This window comes from Panthera pardus, unplaced genomic scaffold (assembly GCF_024362965.1).
Source record: "Panthera pardus isolate Hobbes unplaced genomic scaffold, ASM2436296v1 HiC_scaffold_25, whole genome shotgun sequence".
Classification (NCBI taxonomy): domain Eukaryota; kingdom Metazoa; phylum Chordata; class Mammalia; order Carnivora; family Felidae; genus Panthera; species Panthera pardus.
The window spans coordinates 32,170,791-32,194,552 of record NW_026526821.1 but is presented as its reverse complement, the minus strand read 5'-3'; the positions used below and the strand labels follow the sequence as shown (position 1 = coordinate 32,194,552).

Genomic DNA, 23,762 nt, shown 5'->3' with positions numbered 1-23,762 from the left:
GTAAACACTAGGTCTCATGCTTCAAATTAATTTCACATTTTTATCACTCTACCCTTTTTATTAGAATTATTTTTTTAAAAAGCAAACAAAATATGCTAGTCAGGTATTTTATCCCAACTTCTCTAGCCAATCATGTAAGTGCTAACAGTAAAAGAACAAAAGAATATGAAAAAAAAAGGATTATAAATAATTAATCTTGGATAATTTAACCAGTTGACAGTGTACTTTAGTTCTTTGAAAACATAAATGCTATTAACAGCCAATAATATCTATTGTGCAATCACAGTTATACTGTATTTGGCTCCTTATCCTTTAACTGATACTTTGTTAAGGAATTATAAAAATAAAGATCCTGCCCCTAGAGAGTAGTAGTAACTTGCCACTTTTATGCTTTCCTTGGTAAGCTGCAAAGCACTGAAGGTCTGGCTCTCCTAAATATTAACACATATTACTTCTTTGCTAAAAATTGGAGCCTGGGGGTGCCTGGGTGGCTCAGTTGGTTAAGCTTCCAACTTCAGTTCGGGTCATGATCTCACGGTCTGTGAGTTCAGGCCCCACGTCGGGATCTGTGCTGACAGCTCAGAGCCTGGAGCCTGCTTCGGATTCTGTGTCTCTCTCTGCCCCACCCCTGCTTGTCCTCTCTCTCTCTCTCTCTCAAAAATAAATAATACATTTTTTTAATTAAAAAAAAATTCCTGGAGCCTGTGTTTAGGCTTTTGAAAATTCTGCAACCTAATTATTCTTTCTCACTTGTCACTTCTATTTGAAACATAAGCTTTTTGAAAAAAAAAAAAAAAAAAAAGAACTGTCCCAAATATATTAATATTTTCTGTCTACTGATAAACTGGTGGACTAGAAATATGTTTGCTCTCCCCTTGAGGCATAGGTTTGTTAACTTATATTAAGTTTTTCAGTCTGGGACACACTAAACTTGAGCCACTTTCTGTTTCTTGGGACCAGAAGAAAATAATAATAATAATGCAAATACGTAGCTTTGCAAATGGATCTTGTATGAGTAATAATGATTGGAAGTTAAAGCGAACCAGAAAAATGAAATTCTTTCTCTAGGAATCAAGTTAAATCTTGTAGGAGTGAGCTGCTGTTATTGACACTAAAGCCAGAGGTAACTGGTAACCCAAATAAGGCACAGGTCTAAATCATTGTGATAAATACGCCAATAGCCTTAAGTAGGAAGGAATAAAATGATTGGATTTAGATTTAAAACACACCGTTCACAAGAGAGGAAATTAGTGGTAAGGCCAACCTCCTCAGGACTTGAGAGGTTAGCTCTACCTGAACTCTATAATTTAGATTACTCTTTAAATTATTGAGAGATCTAAACTATTCATTTTTTTTGGTCAACTTCTAGTGCTAACTTTCCATCATTCCTTCCCACAAAAGTACTGATGTTACTAGAATAGGTGAACTATCAAGTCTTCACCTAAGAGTTTTTATGTGGTCCATTCTTGTAGGAACCTGTAAAGCAAATAAAAATGCTCACATATCAACAAAAAAGGAAGTAAAAAAAAGGTTAGTTTCAATATATTTACCCACTTCCCTTAGTAATAAACTTGTTTAGAAGTAACAAAGGGAGGGAGGCCTCAGTAGCTCAGTTGGCTGGGTGTCCAACCTCAGCTCAGGTTGCGATCTCGAGTTTTGTGAGGTGGAACCCACATCGGGCTCTGTGCTGTCAGCATGGAGCCTGCTTCAGATCCTCTGTCCCCCTGTCTCTCTCTGCCCTTCCCCCACTCTCTCTCTCTCTCTCTCTCAAAAATAAACATTTTAACAAAAATCCTGATTCAAAGGGGCACATGCACCCCAATGTTTATAGCAGCACTGACAGTGGCCAAATTATGGAAAGAGCTCAAATGTCCATCAACTGATGAATGGATAAAGAAGATGTGGTATATATATATACATGGAATACTACTGGGGGAGCAAAAAGAATGAAATCTTGCCATTTGCAACAACGTGGATGGAACTAGAGTGTATTATACTAAGCAAAATAACTCAGAGAAAGATATCATATGATTTCATTTATATGTGGAATTTGAGAAACTCAACAGATAAACACGGGGGAAGGAAAGAAAAAATAACATAAAAACAGAGAGAGAGGCAAACCATAAGAGACTCTCAAATACAGAGAGCAAACAGGGTTGCTGGAGGGCTATTGGGTGGGGGGATGGGCTAAATGGGTGATGGGCATTAAGGAGGGCACTTGTTGGAATGAGCACTGGGTGTTATATTTAAGTGTTGAATCACTAGATTCTACTCCTGAAACCATTATTACGCTGTATGTTAACTAACTTGGGTTTAAATTTAAGAAAAGATAGTTAATATTGCACAATAAGAATATAATATATAAACCACCTCCCTGATTTTTTAGACTGTTTATGTTTCACAAATATGAATATACCATCTTAGTACATAAAATTCTGTGCACCTGTGTGTGTATTTCTATACGAGAGATGCACAAGTGAAAATTCTGGACCAAAGTATATCCACTTTACATATTTAATTCCTGTTTAACTTCCTTTCAAAAATGTTAAATAAACATACATCCAGGGGGCAGGGGAAGCTTTTTTTTTTTAAAGTTAACAGAGGGATTTTTTAACATTATTTAGTGTATGACTTGCTTTAGTTTCCATTCCATTCCTCCTTCCTGTCAAAAATTTAAGAATCTTGTTCTCCTTTTTTGTAGCTTAGGGAGCCCTGTTTTCATGTTATTATCTATCCTTTGCATTTCAGGACAAGTGACGGAATTTTGGAAAATGATAAATCCCCTCCACTGTCCACCAGAAAAAAATTAAACCAATGCTGTGGACTCCTTCAGGGATTTACTTCTGAGAGAAACCTTCAAATGTGAGCACAAGATAATTTTTTTTCCCTCCACAGAATCCTAAGCACTTCAGTTAATTTTAAAGGAGTTCATACCGGCTGGCTCAGTCAGTAGAGCATGTGACTCTTGATCTGCGCGTCATGAGTTCAAGCCCCACTTTCAACATAGGGCTTACATAAAAAAATAAAGTTCATATAATTATTGCACATGGAATGCAAGTGTGAGAATTTTATTTTTTAGTGTTTTGAATATGGTACATATTCTTCAGCTATTGATTTCCTGCACATACCTCATATTCCTTAAGAATTGAAGTTATTACTGTTCATATTTTCATAAACCGTTGTCTCCATACACTTCAGCATTAATATTTTTCCAGTTACATCAGGTTGTTTAATAACCTTATCTCTGGTGCACATGCTGATATATAGGATAAGAGAGTACAGGGCTGGGAAGCTCAGTACTGACAGCATAAAAACAGTTGTGTTTCTATGTCCTTTCTGCTATTATGAGCAAAGTACAGGGCTGGATCCCTTTTGAAATATTTTTTCACGTTTTTTTCATTAAAACTGAGATTTTACCCAGTAAAACTAGGTATTACCAAAGTAAGGTCTACTTGTGGAGCTGTCCGCCAGAGCTTGGGATGGGTTTTCTGGTGCTAAAGCAACACTGTGTCTTCTGTTCTTGTCAATTCCAAGCCCATTTCCCAGGAGGCAAATTAGACTAAATGTATTCTTTCCTTTTTCTCCCTACAAATACTTAGAGCATCATTGCATACCAGTCATGTACTAGATTCTAGGCCATCTGCACAAGTTTCTGTTCTCAGAGAACTTACACTATTGCACACTATCTGAATGTCAGCCCTGAAAAGATAAAAAAGTGTCTTCCATGGAATCTTTTCCAGACCTCCTATAGAATCTGGAGAAAGCTATTAAAAAATATGCAACACAGATTTTGTATAAAATTTTAAGAGATTCTTGTAGCCCAAAAGGCCCACTCACCAACCCCTAGGTAATAATCACTAGGCAGCACTCACAGCTCTGTGTTCAGAGCTCAGGTGGTATTATGCCCTTTGCCATGTTCCTAAGGGTCTGGTCTTGTGCTTGTTCCCTACAGCCCCTAATCTCATATATCAGGTGGAGAAAAATACAGGGATATCACCTTAGCTTTTCTTTTAAAGGTATTAACTTAGCAACCCAGAAATGCCCTTTATTCTTGGCCTTGGTGAAGGTATGTGACCTTTCTCTAAGAACTGCCAGAAAGGTGTCTAGTCCCTTATTAAGAACCTCTCATGTCCAGCTGCTGTTTAGTTGGGTAGATTCTGATGGTGCAGAATTACAGCCTAGAAAAAAAAAAAAAAAAAAAGCATTTTATGGTCTCATAGGGGAGGTGTCAATAACAAAATGTTAAAAACCTCCACAACTGAAATGTTAGCTGAAAGTCTTTTTCACGGAGAGATTCTCCAAAATTCAGAGAGCAGGAGACAGCAGACTGACATGACTTGCCTTTTTTTTTTTCTTCCAGCTGTTTTCCAGTGTCATGATCAGATTTCAGCTCCTACTGTTAGAATACCATTTCTAAGAGGCACACCTAGGTGGCTCAGTTGGTTGGGCATCTGACTTTGGCTCGGGTCATGATCTTGCGGTTCGTGGGTTCAAGCCCCATGTCAGGCTCTGTGCTGAGAGCTCAGGGCCTGGAGCCTGCTTTGGATTCTGTGTCCCCCTCTCCCCCTCCCTGCTCATACTCTTTCTCTCTCTCAAAAATAAAAACATTAAAAAAAAAGAATACCATTTATAAGCTGGTGTATTAGTGTGCTGTTGCTCTTGCAACACATTGCCACTACTTAGAGCCTTCACACAAATTTATTACCTTACAGCTCTGTAGGTCAAGAGTCTGACACAGGCCTCACTGGCCTTTAAACGTCAAGGCATTGGCAGGGCTGTGTTGCTGTCTAGAGGGTTGTCTCCTTGCCTTTTCCCAAGAGATTCTAGAGCTCACCCATATTCCTTGTCTGATGCCCCCGTCCCTCCCCCCTCCCCCCCCAAATCTAAAAGCCAACAGTATTGTGTCTGTTTGTGCCTTTCTTCTGCAGTCAGATCTTCTGCCTGACACTCTCCTTCTGCCTCCCTCGGGCACTTTTAAGGTCCTTTGTGATTGTATCAGGCCTGCCTAAAGAATCTAAGATAACCTCCCAATTTTAGGGTCAGCTGACTAGCAACCTTAGTTTTCCTTTGCCGTGTAAGCTAACATAGTCTCAGGTTCTGGGGACTAAGATGTGGCGATCTTGGGGGCGGGGGGCGGCGGTTGGTAATTACTCTGCCTACCAAACATGTGAACACAGTATTCTAAGGCGCTTCTCAGAACTTAGAAGGAGGGCCATTTTGGGGCGCCTGGGTGCTCAGTCGGTTAAGTGTCCGACTTCAGCTCAGGTCACGATCTCGCGGTCCGTGAGTTCGAGCCCCGCGTCGGGCTCTGGGCTGATGGCTCAGAGCCTGGAGCCTGCTTCCGATTCTGTGTCTCCCTCTCTCTCTGCCACTTCCCCCATTCATGCTCTGTCTCTCTCTGTCTCAAAAATAATAAATAAACTTAAAAAAAAAAAAAAGCTGCTGAGGATTCAACTCAGTTAAAAAAAAAAAAAAGGAGGGCCATTTTTAGTAGTAAAGATAATATACAGTCTCTGGGGAAGAGAAGGTTTGGGGCTCTCCAGTGTTTGGGGGATGTCTAGAGAAAGCCTGTTGAAATTATTATTCACTTATGGATGCAAACACAGAGGTCCTGCAGTCTCAGTGAACTATTCAGTGACTTTGCAAGTCAGTGTACTAAGAAGTTTATTTGAATGCCAAAACCTGGCTCAATTTTTAAACATTTTCATTTATTTTGATCGAAGCTGTATATACACCTGGTAACTAATTCCACTGTGTAGAAAAGCTGATGACGGAAATCAATAGGTACGCTCTAACTTTCCATCCCCAGGCCCACTCTCCACAGCAAACCTGAGACAGCTTTTCTGTGTTTAGTTCTTCTGATGGTTACCTCCATAACTTTACATGCAGCTTTGGGGAATTATTATTACCTCATAACTTTAAGTATAGCACACGATCTGGGTGGATTGCTTTGGATAAGGATGCATCAGTGAGGGTTTAGTTGCAGGAAACACAAACCGCTCTAGCCACAGTAAAAAGGATTCCAAAATGGAATTGGGTGCTTGTCCTAAAGTCAGGCTGGAGGAGTGGGAGCTCCATGCTGGGTCTCCAGAACTGACTCCTAGAGAAAAGCTGCAGGTTTGGCTTGGCATGGGAGCTTAGTTTAACCCACGACAGTGAGAAAGGGGGAGAATCGGAGCTGCTACCATCACACCACAGCTGCTGCTTACAGACTGCTAGGATTCACAGAGAAATTAAATGTCTCCTTGGCTACACGTGCCACCAGAAAATGACGAGCAGGAGATAGATGGCTCTCTCTTCACTTCCACCTTCCCGCTCTCACACAGGACAGCTAATCAGGGCAATCCTACTCACAATCAGAACTTTAGCAGCAAAAGGGGTTTGGGAAATGTTTCATTGCTTTCTAGTCTCTGAATGACAGGAAGGCACACTAGGAGGAGGGTGGAATGAAGGTTGGGTATCAAATCACTGTGTTCATGACCTTTACCTCTTTGGCTCGGTAATATGCACATTCAAAACTCTACCCATTCATAGACTTGTGTATAACCATAGCAACTATAACACGTTGATGCAAGACCCAGATTTCCCACCTTTATAAAAGAAGTGTTATTTATTAAGGTGTCACTGACAGCGTGATGCTTATTCATTCCTCTTCTGTTTCAGCTACATTCTCACCTTGATAACCTCTGTCCCAAAGACTAAATTATCAAGCTGATTATTAACAGTCCACTTAAACCACTAGAGGAAAATAAGAGGGAGGGAAAGCAAAGTGGTTAATGTACAGATACAGGCCTTTCCCCAGCTGGTCATGAAGTTCTAGTTAATGTTTAGAACTATCTTCCCTCCATTCCCATTCCTTACTCCCTTTTTGCTCAGTCAGCATCTCAGCTGGTCTGGATTCTTTACCTTGCAGAGTGACTCAAAGCTTCATTCCTGAGGAGTCTGAGCCTTTAGAGATCCTGCCTGTAGCCTTCCATGACCTTTTCTTTTACTGGTGGATGTGAACGTGGGAAGATTCTCTTCAGTTTCAGAAATGTCCTCCAGGCCCCCATTTGTAGGAGTGACCCAGTTTCCCCTCATTATTGGGTGCAACCCCAGTAACCCTCTGTTTTCTACTTCACAGGTGTTAAGAGCCCAGAATGTTTAGGCGGCAGTCTCAGCCTCCAGTTCAATGGAGCCATTGCTATGTCCTCTGATAGAAGTATGCCTCCTTTGGGGCGCCTAGGTAGCTCAATTGGTTAAGCATTGGCTTAGGTCATGATTTCTTGGTCTGTGAGTTCAAGCCCGTGTCGGGCTCTGTGCTGACAGCTCAGAGCCTGGAGCCTGCCTCGGATTCTGTGTCTCCCTCCCTCTCTGCCCCTCCCCTGCTTGTACTCTCTCTCTTTCAAAAGTAAACATTAAAAAAAAAAAAAAAAGTATGCCTCCTTTGGAAGACCTCTAGCTGCTAAAAATTGGGCTTCACTAACAGTGATAAGATACAACGCTCACACCTTCTTTCCTAGGCCTGTGTATCCTGGCTACAGGAGAAACAGAATCATATAGGAGTCACTAGCTCAGAGAAGATCCCAGACTTGCAAGGTATTGTCACCTATCTGGCACCATAACTGAATCGCTGTTGTCCATTCTAATGTTCTCTAGGCCAGATGCTTTTGGCTAATGGGGTACATAGTAAAGACAGCATATGAACTTCAACCCATTGCCTTACTTCTTCAGTTGTAAAATGTCTTCATGAGAAGTAATATTACATGGGATATCATGAAGGTGAATAAGCTGAGTAAATTCACATATAGCATTGCTGAAAGAAACAAGGCAGGAAGGGCAGATATCCAAAATAAGCTCCCTTCTCCCCTCCAGTGAAAACAAATAGCTGCCCCCTCGGGGCCCAGCGTAAATTGATCTCTCACCAAACAACAAGCTAGTCCCCCTGAAACACCGTACTGTGTTGTTTCAGGATAGGTGCCTCCACTGGCAAATTAGATACACAGCAATGGTGATCGTCTGTGCCAGTCTTGGTGAGGGGAAGTTTAGGCTTGGTGAGAGAGCAAGCTGAACTGCCAACCTTGGCCTCATGGTCACTTTGTTCATGAACTCATTGAGCAAGGACTGGGGGGGGGGGGGGGGGCTAGAGAAATAGACTAGCTGCTGATGTTCATGGAGTAGGTGACATCCATTTAATTATGAAGTTCCTTTAGTGAGCATTCACATGGACACAAATATTCTCATACCCAGAGCACATTCTGAGAAGCTCATTCACATGCCTCTTCACCAGACTGACGTTCATTCAGAAAATATCTACTGTGTGCCTTTCACATGCCAGGTACTGTTATAGGAACAGGGGATTTAACAGTGAAGATAGTAGTAAAAATTTCCCATCCCTATGGAGTTTACAATCTAGCTGGGACTAAGGAAACAGACATAAAGATGAGTAAGTTACATAGTATGTTATTTCGTGTTGATTGCTACAGAGAAACACAGTAGGGAAGGAAATTAGGGTGGGGGGAGTGCAGTTTTAAAGTGTCCAGGAAAGATGTCACTAAAAGACTGACATTTGAGTAATGACCCAAAGCTAGTTGGGAAGATGAGCCATGTGGCTCTCTGGTGGAAAAGCAAACTGGATGGCAGAAACAGCATGTGCAAAGACCCTAAAGATAGGAAATGTGCCTGGCATATTCTAGAACCAGCAAAGAGACCAAATGGGGCTGAAGCAGAGTGAGTGAGGAACATGAGAGCAGTGGGATTTCAGGGGACAGTATGAACATGGGGCAAATGTAGAAGGCATCGTTTTGTTTACTAAACAGCTATTAGCTGCTCCCCAGAGCTCCACACCACCCCCCCCCCCCCCATTCACCCAGCTATAATCTACAGTGGTATTCTGAGTTTCCCGGGATTAACATCAGCTCACAAGCAACACGTGACATTTGTTTTAGGTGTATCTTGCATATAAGAGTTTGTGAACCCATCTGAAAGTCTTTTAGTTTCAGCAGGTGAGTTGAGCCCATTTGCATTTATTATTATGACATACTTAGATTTAGGTTTTTTGTCATGAATATGTTAGTCTCTTATTTTAAAAACTTTTCATGATGTAATGTTTTCTTGCTGTTTTTGTGCTTCTATTCTAAAATTTGTACCTGGGATTTGTCTTAACTGGGCATGGTAAGCTGACAGACACGAGACAATTGTCTTTGAAAGCATTAATTACATTTACCAAGAGAAGGGGGCATATGCCACAAAGGGCCACATGGGGAAGCACCCGGGTTGGTCAGGAGGCAGGAGTGAGGGGAAACCCTAGGCCTTTATTGCTATAGTTGGTGGGAAGTTTTTATGTAGGGATGTCCCCTACTGGGCAGGAAGTGAAACACTGATGGGGTTTGGGGTTTGTGGTTTAGTTGCAAAAGCTGGGATTGCAGAGGAGATGTGAACAATTTTGGCTGTTAGGTTGGCCTTGTGATTAATGGATGCCAAATGAACAGCACAATATGTAAGAAATCACAGAAGAATGGAAACCAATTTGACAGTAAATTTCATATATTAAAAAAAAAAAAAAAAGAAATCACAGAAGAGTTTCTTCTGATAATTTATTACCTTTTTCCCTGTGATTTTATATAATAGTAATAGCCTTTGATTTTTTAAATAGTATCTATTATTTTCCTCTTTCAACACAATGTCGTATATTTAGACTATATGATGTATGAACATACTACTTATATAGTATATATCCTTTAGTATATTTATACTATATATATAAATATATATAATGTATGAACATACCATTTATGTAGTACATATCCTTGTCCTCTCTCTCATCTACCATTTTATTTTGTTTGCTGTTATCTGACTTCACTTTTGTGAAATATGCTTTTCATTCTATTAATAGATTTATCAGCATTAAATACCTTTTAAGCCTCCACCCCAGCCTTTAAAGATGAAGTTCTCATATTTACACTATATACCCTTTCCCTCCTATCTTTTTTTTTTAAATCAGGACTTAATATTTATATTCTGTTCTGTGGCAGTTATCCCCACATTTATCTTAGTTTTTATCTTACAGTTAAATATCCAATGTACATTGCCAATTTTTCCCCCTGTTCATCTAGTTTGCTATAAGTCACATTTTGGTAGATTCTTCAAGAATGGTTCATGCTTTCTGAGTTCTTGTATGTTAGGACGTGTTTGTTGGCTCTATATACACGAATGATATTGGTCTGGCAGTCTAGTACCACTTGAATAGTCTCATAACAAATGAGAAAGTTTGGCTTTATTGGTCTTGCCTCACTAAAGCAGAACCCAAAACACTCCCTAGCACTCTATGAAAGAGGCATAGAACCTGGCCTCCATCAGTCAGGTGTTTCTGAATGAGATTTCTATTTTTGAATTCAGCAATTGAAACAGACCCTGTGAATAACTTTTTGTGGCTCTTTTGGTACGTGTTGGGGAGGGGGACATTCTTCCACCTTTCTGCAGGGGCGGTCATTTCCCAGTGTCCCTGGTACAGAAGTGGCATCAGTGGGGCGCCTGGGTGGCGCAGTCGGTTAAGCGTCCGACTTCAGCCAGGTCACGATCTCGCAGTCCGTGAGTTCGAGCCCCGCGTCAGGCTCTGGGCTGATGGCTCGGAGCCTGGAGCCTGTTTCCGATTCTGTGTCTCCCTCTCTCTCTGCCCCTCCCCCGTTCATGCTCTGCCTCTCTCTGTCCCAAAAATAAATAAAAAACGTTGAAAAAAAAAAAAAAAACTTTAAAATTATAAAAAAAAAAAAAAAAGAAGTGGCATCAGTGGACCAGGGAGGCACAGCACTCTCCTCTAGTGCCTCGTGTGGCAGTAGGGTGACAGTGGCTTGGTCTTCAGACCAATCCTAAGGCATGGTTTTAGAAACTGCTCCTTGAAGCTCAGCCTTTGGTTCTCCAGTCTTCCAATAATTCTGTGAGCTAACCAAAATTCTTTTAAAAAACCCTAATTTTCCTACTTAATCAAGTCAGGTTTTTTACTATTTGCAGTCAAGATGCTGCAAACTATAGCCAAATGGGCCAAATCTGACCCACTACCTATTATTATTAAATGTTTTTTTTTAATTAAAATATTTACTACTGTCAACATGACATTTTTCTGAAATTCATGGGTGCCTGGGTGGCTCAGTTGGTTAAGCATCCGACTTCGGCTCAGGTCACGATCTTCTGCTTTGTGAGTCCGAGCCCTGTGTTGGGCTCTGTGCTGACAGCTGAGAACCTGGAGCCTGTTTCAGATTCTGTGTCTCCTTTCTCTCTGCTCCTCCCTTGCTTGTGCTCTCTACATCTCTCAAAAATAAACTTAAGAAGTTAAAAAAAAAATTAAAATAAATAAACTTAAAAAAACAATCTTGTAGGCAATGTTCCATTGTTTTACTGATGAATATTGCTTTGGAGAAATTTGAGCATAGCCAGATTTTTTTTTTCCTCCTTCATGGTGGCTTATCAGTGTGACTTCTCATTTAACCTCTCCTGTTCTATTTCTTGTGTTCCAGCAAGATCCAGAGAAGCTGCTGCTGCCAACCTGTATGCCATATTCACACTATTACAAACATGGGGTTTTACTTTTTACCCCAAAGATATTTAAAGTATACTTTAAGAAATACACTTTGTTGGTTTCTTCTAAGATATTCACCAATAGGCATCGTCTCGCGTCTTCCCTCCTGTAAGGCTACCTGGGTCATCCTGACAGCTTTTGGCAGCTTTTCCTAGCGTGTTGGGGTTTGGGGTTTCAGTTGTTTCCTAGTTCACAGAAGGTGGACTATATATTTGTATTTCTCAGTTTCCTTGTTGGTTTTGAGCAACTTCATAGGAGAAAAAGAGGAGAATGCCTCCATCTTATTAGTAGAAATCCTTTTTATGCTCTTATTATTTTTCATAGTCTTACGTCAAATTGCTTACCTACTTTGGTTAAGTTCTGTGTCCTCATTCACAAGTGGTATAATCACCCACTGTCTGTGTATCCACCTCAGAGGGGTATGTGTCAAAAATCCGTTCCACCTGCTGGGGCAGCAACGGAATAAAGTGGAGTCTTCATCCTTATAAAGCGGTACAAGAGAGGGTGGCTTGATCCAGAATAGTGGAACTGGAACCAATTAAAGATACTGAGCAAACTTGTTGATGGACTGATACAGGGATAAGAGAAAAAAAGAGGTAACGGTAACACCAATATTTTTGGCATGAGAGACCACCAGGATAGTTATTAAACATTATACAATTTCAGGATACCTGGGAAAAGGGAAGATCTAAGCACCTTCTCAAGAAGAAAAAAAGGTCACATGCTATGAATAAAAATCACAATGGCCTTGGATTTCTACACTTGATCTTAGCCAAAAGGCTGGGAAGCGATTGTGGTCTTGGATTTCTAAACAGCAACATCCAATTTTAGTTTTACAAACTAAAATTCTATGCCCAATCCAGAGGTAAGGGTAGAATTTGCCTTATGAACTTTTTCTCAGGAAGCTACTAGAAGATCGATTCTACTAAAAGGAGGGAGTGAAACAAGAAAGAGGACATAGAACTAAATTGGAAAGAAATGGGAAACTGTGTATGTGTATTTATGTACGTACACAGAATAGGAGAACAGCATCCTCACCCTCTGTGTAGTGAGTTGAGGCGGCTTGGTTTTAATAAGCCTTACACAGCTGTTGACTTAATATAGGTACATATTTGGGGCCCCTGGGTGGCTCAATTGGTTGAGCGTCCAACTTTGGCTCAGGTCATGATCTCATGATTTGTGAATTCAAGCCCCACATCGGACTCGCTATCACTGTGGAGCTAGCTTGGGATCCTCTGTCCCCTTTTCTCTCTGCCCCTCCCCAGCTTGTACTCTCTCTGTCTCTTTCTCTCAAAAACAAACATTAAAAAAAAAAAAAAACCTGGCACAAAAACAGGCACATAGACCAATGGAATAGAATAGAAACCCCAGAACTAGACCCACAAACGTATGGCCAACACATCTTTGACAAAGCAGGAAAGAACATCCAATGGAAAAAAGACAGTCTCTTTAACAAATGGTGCTGGGAGAACTGGACAGCAACATGCAGAAGGTTGAAACTAGACCACTTTCTCACACCATTCACAAAAATAAACTCAAAATGGATAAAGGACCTGAATGTGAGACAGGAAACCATCAAAACCTTAGAGGAGAAAGCAGGAAAAGACCTCTCTGACCTCAGCCGTAGCAATCTCTTACTCGACACATCCCCAAAGGCAAGGGAATTAAAAGCAAAAGTGAATTACTGGGACCTTATGAAGATAAAAAGCTTCTGCACAGCAAAGGAAACAACCAACAAAACTAAAAGGCAACCAACGGAATGGGAAAAGATATTTGCAAATGACATATCGGACAAAGGGCTAGTATCCAAAATCTATAAAGAGCTCATCAAACTCCACACCCGAAAAACAAATAACCCAGTGAAGAAATGGGCAGAAAACATGAATAGACACTTCTCTAAAGAAGACATCCGGATGGCCAACAGGCACATGAAAAGATGTTCAACGTCGCTCCTTATCAGGGAAATACAAATCAAAACCACACTCAGATATCACCTCACGCCAGTCAGAGTGGCCAAAATGAACAAATCAGGAGACTATAGATGCTGGAGAGGATGTGGAGAAACGGGAACCCTCTTGCACTGTTGGTGGGAATGCAAATTGGTGCAGCCGCTCTGGAAAGCAGTGTGGAGGTTCCTCAGAAAATTAAAAATAGACCTACCCTATGACCCAGCAATAGCACTGCTAGGAATTTATCCAAGGGATACAGGAGTACTGATGCATAGGGGCACTTGTACCCCAATGTTTATAGCAGCACTCTCAACAATAGCCAAATTATGGAAAGAGCCGAAATGTCCATCAACTGATGAATGGATAAAGAAATTGTGGTTTATATACACAATGGAATACTACGTGGCAATGAGAAAAAATGAAATATGGCCTTTTGTAGCAATGTGGATGGAACTGGAGAGTGTGATGCTAAGTGAAATAAGCCATACAGAGAAAGACAGATACCATATGGTGTCACTCTTATGTGGATCCTGAGAAACTTAACAGAAACCCATGGGGGAGGGGAAGGAAAAAAAAAAAAAAAAAAAAAGAGGTTAGAGTGGGAGAGAGCCAAAGCATAAGAGACTGTTAAAAACTGAGAACAAACTGAGGGTTGATGGGGGGTGGGAGGGAGGGGAGGGTGGGTGATGGGTATTGAGGAGGGCACCTTTGGGATGAGCACTGGGTGTTGTATGGAAACCAATTTGACAATAAATTTCATATATTAAATAAATAAATAAATAAATAAATAAATAAAAATAAAAAATAGTAAAATACGAAAAAAAAAAAAAAAAAAAAACCAAAACCCACAGGTACATATTTAACTTTGGTAATAAAACATAATATGGTTTAAAATTTTTTTCAGTAACTAAGATGTTAAATTAAATGTGTCAATATAAAATATTTCCAAACTTTTTTTGGAATTGAAAGTTGGTTTCAATTTATTTCCGAAAGATATTCATTTTTTGTGTGTCAGAGCTATTTAAACATTAAGATGTAACTTAGCAAATGTTTACTCAGATGGACATTTTATAGAAAAAAAGTAAGAATAAAAGAGGTCAAAAATACAACTATATATAATACATATAATTACATCATTTAAAAATATAAACAATTTATTTTTCTCATCTTTCAGAGAAGCTGTAAAAACTAAACACATGGCTTTATCACTTCTTAAATCTTTTTTCCTATTACATTAATTTTAGGACATCATTTTCCAGACAACAATATATATATATATATATTTTTTTACATACTCTTTATTACTGAGATAGTTTTAAATTGCTAATAATCTCAAGACGTCCTGGGTTGGTAGTCATTTTACATAGTTTGAAGTTGGTAGACCTTTGGGCCTTTTTTCAAGAGGTAACCTTGGTCATTTAGTGACCCGATAAAATTTTCAAAATCAGCAACCTGGAATAAAACATCAAAAAACAGCCCATTAAATAATATGCAAAAACATGATTTATAAAATGAATCTCTCAAACCATAACATGCATTTCTCAAGTTTCTTGGGCAAATAAATTTATTTGTACTTCCTCATAGAGAAAACTGCTTACATATGAGCTTTCAATTCTATTGTGAGATTCTATTCTATTTGATTAGCCGAGCTAATCAAAATTAAAAACTCCAGTATCCAGAGTATTTTTTGTATTTGTTTTAGATTAGCTTCAAAACAAAAATTAGAGTAGCTCCAATTTTGAAATTGAGTGGGCAGTTTTCCATATAAACTGTCTTACATGTTTAAAGTCTTATTACATTCATTTTCACTAAAACTTTCAAGTAGCAGAACAGGTGAAATCATGTCTATTTTTTTTTAATGTTTATTTATTTCTGAGAGAGAGAGAGAGAGAGAGAGAGAGAGAGAGAGAGAGGCAGAGAGGGAGACATAGAATCCGAAGCAGGCTCCAGGCTCCAGGCTCCGAGCTGTCAGCACAGAGCCTGACGTGGGGCTTGAACTCACGGACCCCAAGATCATGACCTGAGCCGAAGTCGGCCCCTGGAATCATGTCTGTTGAACAAACGAGGAAACAGAGATGCAAAGATGTAAGTTGACTTGCCCACAAGAGATTTTGTCAGAAAAACATGGAAAGTGAGTCTCTCATGTTTCCTTCAACTATCAAGATGCTAAAAAAGAGGTAGGTATGCATTTTAGATAAAAACTGCTGGGTTTTTTTGTTTTTGTTTTTTGTTTTTAGGTAGGCTTCACACCCAGAGTAGGGTCCAACATGGATCTTGAACTCATGACCCTGAGATCAAGATCTGAGCTGAGACCAAGAATGGGATGTGTAACTGACTGAGCCACCCAGGAACCCTAACACTGCTAGGTTTTGTTTTTTGTTGTTTTTTTTTTTTTAAAGCTCTGAGCAGCTAATTTCATAGCTTAAATAAAGAAAATACTTCAAAAAAGCCTATTCCATTCTTTTCATCCAAATATTTTATTATTTTTTCAATCTCCATTATATTTATTTATTTTAAAATTTTAGTTCCAGTGTAGTTAACATACAGTGTTCATTTCAGATGAACAATATAGCAATTCAACAATTCCATATATTACTTAGTGCTCGTGATACTTTTTTTTGCAAAGATTTTATTTTTATTTATTCATTTAAGCTTATTTATTTATTTTGAAAGAAAGAGAGAGAGAGAAAATGAGCAGGGGAGGGGCAGAGAGAGAGGGAGGGAGAGTAGCTCAAGCAGACTCTGCATCATCAGTGCAGAGCCCAATATGGGGCTCAAACCCACAAACCATGAGACCATGACCTAAGCCAAAATCAAGAATCTAACACTTAACTGACTGAGCCACCATAGGTGCCCCAGCAAAGATTTTATTCTTAAGTAATCTCTGCACCCAACATGGGGCTCAAGTTTACCACCCTGAGATTAAGAGGAGCACACTCCACCAACTGAGCAAGCCAGGTGCCCCTGATAAAGTGTGCTCTTAATCCCCATCACTTATTTCACCCACTCCCTCACCCACCTCCCCTCTGATAACCATCTGTTTGTTCACTATAGCTAAGAGTCTGTTTCTTCGGGGCGCCTGGATGGCTCAGTCAGTTAACTGTCCAACTGGCTCAAGTCATGATCTGCGGTTAGTGAGTTCGAGCCCCGTGTCAGGCTCTGTGCTGACCTGGAGCCTGCTTCAGATCCTGCGTCTCCCTCTCTGCCCCTCCCCCACTCATCTCAGTCTCTCTCTCTCTCTCTCTCTCTCTCTCTCTCTCTCTCTCTCTCTCAAAAATAAATATGTTTATTTTTGAGAGAGAGAGAGAGAGAGAGAACGAGCGAGCACATGTGCGTGCTCTCTCTCTCTATACCACATCTTCTTTATCCCTTCATCCAACAATTGGCACTTGGGCTGTTTCCATATTTTGGCTATTGTAAATAATGCTGCAATAAACACAGGGGTGCATGTATTCCTTTGAATTCCTTTGTATTCTTTGGGTAAATGTACCATAGTGAGATTGCTGAATCATAGATAGGGTAGTTCTACTTTTAATTTTTTGAGTAATTTCCATACTGTTTTCCATAGTCATCAAAATATTCTGATATTTAAAAATTCTACACTTAATAAGACCTCCTGAAATTTTCATAAACAAGATTAACTATTTGGCTTATCATACCTGAATGTTAAGCTCTTTGGCAATCTGCCGAAGTTGTTGAAATTGAAATAAGTTATTGTAAGTTCTTTCAGCAATGTTGTTGAGAGCAGAAATAAATCTTTTTGCTGTTGACCTGTTGCTCATTCCAGAACCATGCTGGGATCGCTCAAAATCTAGGTTTCCAAATTCATCAGAATAAGTTCCTAGCATGCTTAACGAGAAGGGAGGAAAACAGAGTTACCCAATGTAGCACGGCTATGGAAATTTTTGTCCCAGTTCATAAGAAGAAAAATGTGGAAATAACCATGAGACTCACATAGCAAAGATTTCAACATGTATTGCTTGAACAGCCACTACGAAATTCACTATGATATGAACTATGTGCCGATAAAAATATTTTTGGACACAGTTGCCACTTTTAAGAAACATCTACATTTGAAAAGAGAAAAGCGTAAGAATACAAAGTTGATAGACTATGATATAAATGCCTGGAACATTCTTTTTGATTCATGAAAGAAAGAAATTCTAAACATACTAAATTTAGGCTTTAGAGGACAAAGATATGTTCCCAGCTCCTAGTGCAGCACCTGGCAGATGAAAGATGTTTAAAAATACTGTGGGAATGAACTAGAACCGTTCTGCTGACTTGCGGTAATGGTGGTTAGATATTAAAGGATCCACCTACTATTTTTAGTTCTCTGCTGCTTCCTCTTATTTTCACAGTATCATCAAAGAAAGACATATGCACTCTTGCTAGTGGATTTTAGCCAGAAGTCTGAAAACACCAGTGAGAGATAAAATTAGCCATCATTTCTAATCCAGCTCTGTGGATGACTCCCTGCCTGTACAATGGGACAGATATAATCTCACACAAAGCCCAGAGGCAAAGGTGTTATTTAATCAGGAATTGGTTAATCATATATAAACTGGTCACCTGCTAGGCAGTAGACTTGCACTGGTGAATAAAACAGATGTAATTCCTGCCCTTAAGGAGCTTACAGCAATGAGTTTATAGGGTTACTAAAAACATAGCTTTGTTTTGTTTCCTGATAAGAGCTTACGTGAAAGAGAAAGCTGTACAAATAGGAATGAATCATCCAAATCAGACTAATAAATGGTAAGAAATGTAATATGATTATGTAAATATAATAAACCATAGCTTATTTTTCATAAGGTACTTGTCAAAAATGCTTTAAACTACTATGTATTAACAATTCATATTTAGCTTAATTATGTTTAATCACCATATGCTACCCCATTTAGTCCAACAATCCTCTGATCTAGGGACTATTCTTATTCCCATTTTACAGATGAAGAAGCAAAGTGTGGTAAGTTAAGTGACTTGCCAAAGGTTACACAGCCAATGAGTGGAATATCTGGGATTTAAATCTGAGATACATGGCTTCAGATGTGAAGATTTATAAATATCTGAGCCACTTTGCTGAAATAGAAAAAACTCAATGATGTTTCATCTTTGAAGGTGGCTCTATTCTCTTGTGCTTCCTAGTACATTTTTAAAGAAAACTTAAGTGAACTGTTGGCCATAAACATTTAGTTTTTATAGCTATGTGCTTTGATAACTATGATGAACTGTATCACAGTTTAGATTTTATTTTGGCTTCTGCTTCTGCTTAAAATGTAGTTTTATAGATTCAAGACCACATTAAGTACAAACATTCACAACTCAAGAGAGGGAAACTCTGAAATGGAAGAGTTAATGAATGAAAGATGATTCCCATGGTCAACTTTACTATCAATGCAGTACATTTACTGAGGGTGTGCTGTGTGCTAGGTATGGGCCCTGGGAGTACACTGGTAAAGATGACAGATAGGGTCCCTGCTCTCCTAGAGCATAGACTAAGGACAGAAAGCATGGTAAGTATAATAAAACAGGTAATTCACAACCTAGTCTCTGTGTTTAACTGGATCTTGATATCTACCATGGAAATAACTGCAGTCACTAGGAATCACTAGGAAATAATTCCAATCACTAGGAATCAACCTATTCTTTTTATCTGAAAATTTGTGTAAAAGCCAATAAAGCACATTCAGTTCAAGGAAACAAACTAGTAATTTCATGTAGATACTGCTTATATTTAACAATGAGATCTCTTTTTTCAGGAGTTCAGGAGTAAATTGACAGCCTAAAACTAATTCAGAATTACCAGCAAGGCAACTTTGAGAAGTAGTAGAAAAAAATACAAAGTTACACAAAAAAATATGGAAGAGTTCCTCTTGGATGGAAAAAGTACATGTAAACACTGTCCGACATGAAGATTCAGACATGCAGAATCAATATGGCATTTTTACTGAAAAGGTTTAATGTGTAATTTATAATGTGTAATTCTCAGATATGAGAATGAATCAGACCAGTGGACTTATTGTGGGGAAATACTAGATGGCTGCTTGAGGCAATGTCTGGGGTCTGAGGCCTAAGGAAACTAACTTAGGGTAAAGCCTAAAAAGAGAATGTTACAGGTAAGAGTTTGATCCCTGATTTGCTGGATAGCCCAAGTCTATCCATGATATTATTCAGTAGAGCCAGGCACCAGTATGTCTAAAGGGTGAGAGATCATTAAATGGAAAAGGAAACCAGGAGTAGCAATGATAGCCCCACTGCCACAGGTGGAGAATTTAAGAGCAGGATGCTCAGGGGAGCCTGGGTGGCTCAGTTGGTTAACCGGCCGACTCTTGGTTTCAGCTCAGGTCATGATCTCATGGTTTGCAGGATCAAGCTCCATGTCAGGCTCTGTGCTGACAGCATGGAGCCTTCTTGGGATTTTCTCTCCCTCTCTCTCTCTCTGCCCCTCTCCCACTCACGCACATGCGCATCCTCTCTCTCTCATAACAAACTTAAAAAAAAAAAAAAAGCAGTCTGTTAAGAAAAATTCTAAACTAAGAGGCAACTTTTTATCATTAAACAAGGAGTCCCTACTAGTGGTCCTTGTTTTTAATTGGGAACAAAGTTAGAATCCAAATTTTTTGGAATTTCGGTTAGGTTCAGTGGCTTTGTTTTCTAGTGAAAAAAGAATCTCTGTTGGGGCAATCTCTAGGTATCTTTTTTTTTTTCCAAGTAAGCCTTACACCTCACATGGGGCTTGAACTCAAGACCCTGAGGTCAAGAGTCACGTGCTCTACCAACTGAGCCAGTCAGGTGCCCTGTAGGCAATCTCTAGGATTCTTATTGGTCTGGTCTGCCAGGAAGCTAGGTCCACCATAAGTCAGGCAGACAACTGGTATTTATGGCCACTCCTTTATTTCACATGCTAGTACACTGAATCCCTGGCAGCACACTGAATGAGACAGTCTAGTAATTCCTAGACTGTCTGGTTGCTGACAAATGGCAACTGAGGGTCTCCAACACAATGAAGTCAACTAGAGAGGGAATGAAGCCAGCTTGGTAAAATTTTCATCTACAAGACCCCTCAAACCCTAGTACTGAATCGTGTAAAAGAGGAAACTGACAGTCCAAGCACAGTAGAATATTAAACCAACAGGATATTTATACAAAAGGGAATGTTAGGAATTGGTTGAAAGGGTTGGTAGTCATTAAGTGTTAATGATGATTTTACCCATTATGAGGCTGTTCCTTTTGAGTATTCTCAAAATATGTATTTTTGAATTGATTTTATAACTATGTGAATGTATACCCATTCAAAACATTTTAATATAAAGATTGTTTCTTTATACAAATATTTTAAACCAAGAAAATATAGTTTGTTAAAAGGATCCAATGGGCTAAGTAAAAATAATTTTGCTTGGCATAATTAAATATTTAATTTGAGATGAAACGATGACTGATATTTCATTTAAAACAGCATTTAAAATTTAATCTTACCTATACTTCATAACTTCAACTATATCCTCAGCATCTTCTTTGGTTGCTTCTTCTCTTAATTCCAACCTTGCTCGTGCCTTTGAAATAAAAAAACCATTTTTAAATAACAACAGTAAGTATATTTGACATTGTTTGAGCAGGTAAAGTAGGTCTAAGATTGTTTCATTTATTCATTTTACACAAAAACTGATTGCAGGAGGAGGACTATAATATCAAAGTCAGAATAAAATTATCTGAAAACTTGAGTATGAAAACAATCACTCATTTTATTTTAAAAAATTTTTAATGTTTGTTTATTTTTGAGAAAGAGAGAGAGAGACAGTATGCGAGCAGTGGAGGAGCAGAGAGAGAGGAAGACAGAGAACCTGAAGCGGCTCCAGGCTCTGAGCTGTCAGCACAGAGCCTGACGTGGGGCTCGAACCTATGAACAAAAGATCATGACTGAACCAAAGTCAGACATTTAACTGACTGAGCCACTCTGGCACCCCAATCGCTCATTTAAAATACGGATTAGGGGCACCTGGGTGGCTCAGTCAGTTAAATGTCCAACTCTTGATTTTGGCTCAGGTCATGATCTCACAGTTTGTGGATTTGAGCCCCACACTGGGTTCCACGCTGACAGCATAGGGGCTGCTTGGGATTCTCTCTCCCTCTCTCTCTCTGCTCCTCCCCCCCAACAACATAAACAAATAAACTTAATAAACTAAATAAATGAACTAAATAAAGTAGGATTAAAACCTATTTTTATCTAACATATATCTTTCTGAGTGTTCATTTCAGAAAATTTGATTATGAAATACCCTTGGTTTTTCCTTGCCTTTTACTTTCAGGAAATCATGCCTAACCAATTTGTTAAAACAACATAGAAGAAATAATCTGATTTTAAAGCAAAAAGCCCAAACTCCAGCTATTTTAACTGCCAGAGTTCTCTTAGCATTCCAAACCTGTGAATAAATGTTACTGCTATTAGAAAAACAGGTACTATCCTTATGGACCTGTCATGTATCAAATCAAATACTGACATATTCCATGCTCCCATATATTCAACTTAGAATCTCAGAATCCTTAATTAACCTAACTACTTGTCACACTCCAGGAGTCTTCAATGTCATTAAAAGGGCGGGGGGGGGGGGGGGGGGGGGGGGAGTTGCATGGTTAGTAACTGGTTCTGTGCCTAGAAAGAAGTGGCTTGATTGGCTCTGTTACAGATATGGCCAAACATTTTTAAACATTTTTATACATCCATTTCTAATTGCCTCTCAGCTGGAAGAAAAATCAAGTTAATTATGCAGGAAATTGACAGAAATCATACCACCTCTTGCCCCCATTTTTAAGTCAAAAAAGCATGAATTTGAAACAAACCTCTGTTAGACGAATCAGAGATTCCAGCTGCCTAGTAGTGATTGGTGAGCTATTTAACCGCTGGCTCTGTTTCCGGAGCTCAAGGTAAAAATCTTGAAGAATCTGAGCAGCTTCTGTGGACAGCCTTGGATAGACATACTGCCGAGCATAACCAATGTACTTTCTCAACAGCTGGTGGGGAATTAGATCTATTTTTTCTCCAGGAACCACCTGAAGCATGATAAAAAAAGATTACAAGGATAGCAAATAAAATCTTTCTGTTAAAATAACCTGTTTAGATACATATAAAGTTCTAAAAGACTTTCCAAAGAAGCCCAACACTGTAGTTCCAGCTCTGAGTCTAGGTGACAGATTATTTCTAATGCAGTTTATATAAACCCTACTACTGTAATATAAAAGGTTTTGGCATGAAAGCTTATATATTACTACTCTACAATAAGCAACATACTGAACTCTGACATCCAAACAGAACCGAAATGAATGACTAAGGAGCGGAAACATTCATACCTTTAATCTTTCTGATAATGGTTTATCAGACACCACTTCAAGTACGGAAGTATTTGAATCTTGACTATTCATGCGAGCTACAGTGGCTCCGCTAACAGTTCTCTGCTTTCCAGCTCTTATTGCAATCACATGTTCAGAGAGTAAGTGATCATGGTCCTCATTTGGGGTGTCTAACAGGATAAAGACCAAATCAAATCTGGACAGCAGGGCACTCCCCATTCTAAGAGGCAGGGAAGAAGGAAGAAACAATGATTGGAATCAAAACAAGTAGAAAACCATTTACTTATTTACTATTGAAGTTCCATGTAGAACTTTAAAAAAATAAAGTTTATGTTAAGGAAACAAACAATAGCTTTTGTATTCGATACACCCACCAACTCTGGAGAGACACCAGGCCACACACCAGTCATACATGTACCTACCTTTGGTAGGTTAATGATAAGGCCCCTTCTCACACCATGTCTGTGTTCTATATTACTACCTAATGGTAAGTTTCACAATGCCTTTGAATTTTAAAACAAATGCTATATGATACACCAGGGGTTATCTAGTTGGGTCGTTTTAATCTTTTGTATGTTTTCTTTCACCAAGACATTGAGTCTCTCAAAGCATCTATGATTATTTAGATTAAAAAACCCACTTTTTCTTAGAAGTCATTAGAATCATTATAATAAAAATGCTGTGTTCTACTTAGTCATCGTCCCTGATCCCACCAATCAGATTATCCTTCTATTTGAGACAATAAAACTGAAATTCAGAGTAGCTAAAGAATTTGGTCAACACCCCAAAACAGGTTTGGGTACCACTAAAAACCAGAATCTAAAAACCAAGTCCTTGTTCAATAGGATCTTTCTAATGTAGCACTTTGTCATTTTAATAAGAAAAACTAATAGATTGACTTTTTTTTTTTTTTT

The 23,762-nt window shown here is 39.1% G+C and overlaps 1 protein-coding gene across 5 annotated transcripts in view; it reads right to left on the bottom strand.

Moving 5' to 3' along the window:
• Window positions 1–1,367: 1,367 nt before the first annotated feature.
• Window positions 1,368–23,762, bottom strand: part of MCM8 (minichromosome maintenance 8 homologous recombination repair factor) — a 57,599-nt gene continuing 35,204 nt past the window's right edge. For 2 of the 5 annotated variants that reach the window (XM_019462552.2, XM_019462553.2), the window contains exons 15-19: window positions 22,849–23,068; window positions 22,342–22,551; window positions 20,980–21,056; window positions 17,163–17,352; window positions 14,640–14,955 (exon numbers count right to left, since the gene is read on the bottom strand). In XM_019462552.2, coding sequence (XP_019318097.1) covers window positions 14,863–14,955; window positions 17,163–17,352; window positions 20,980–21,056; window positions 22,342–22,551; window positions 22,849–23,068 — 790 coding nt within the window. In that variant the 3' untranslated portion in view covers window positions 14,640–14,862. The other 3 variants (XM_053890420.1, XM_019462554.2, XM_019462556.2) reach the window with 3 other exon arrangements.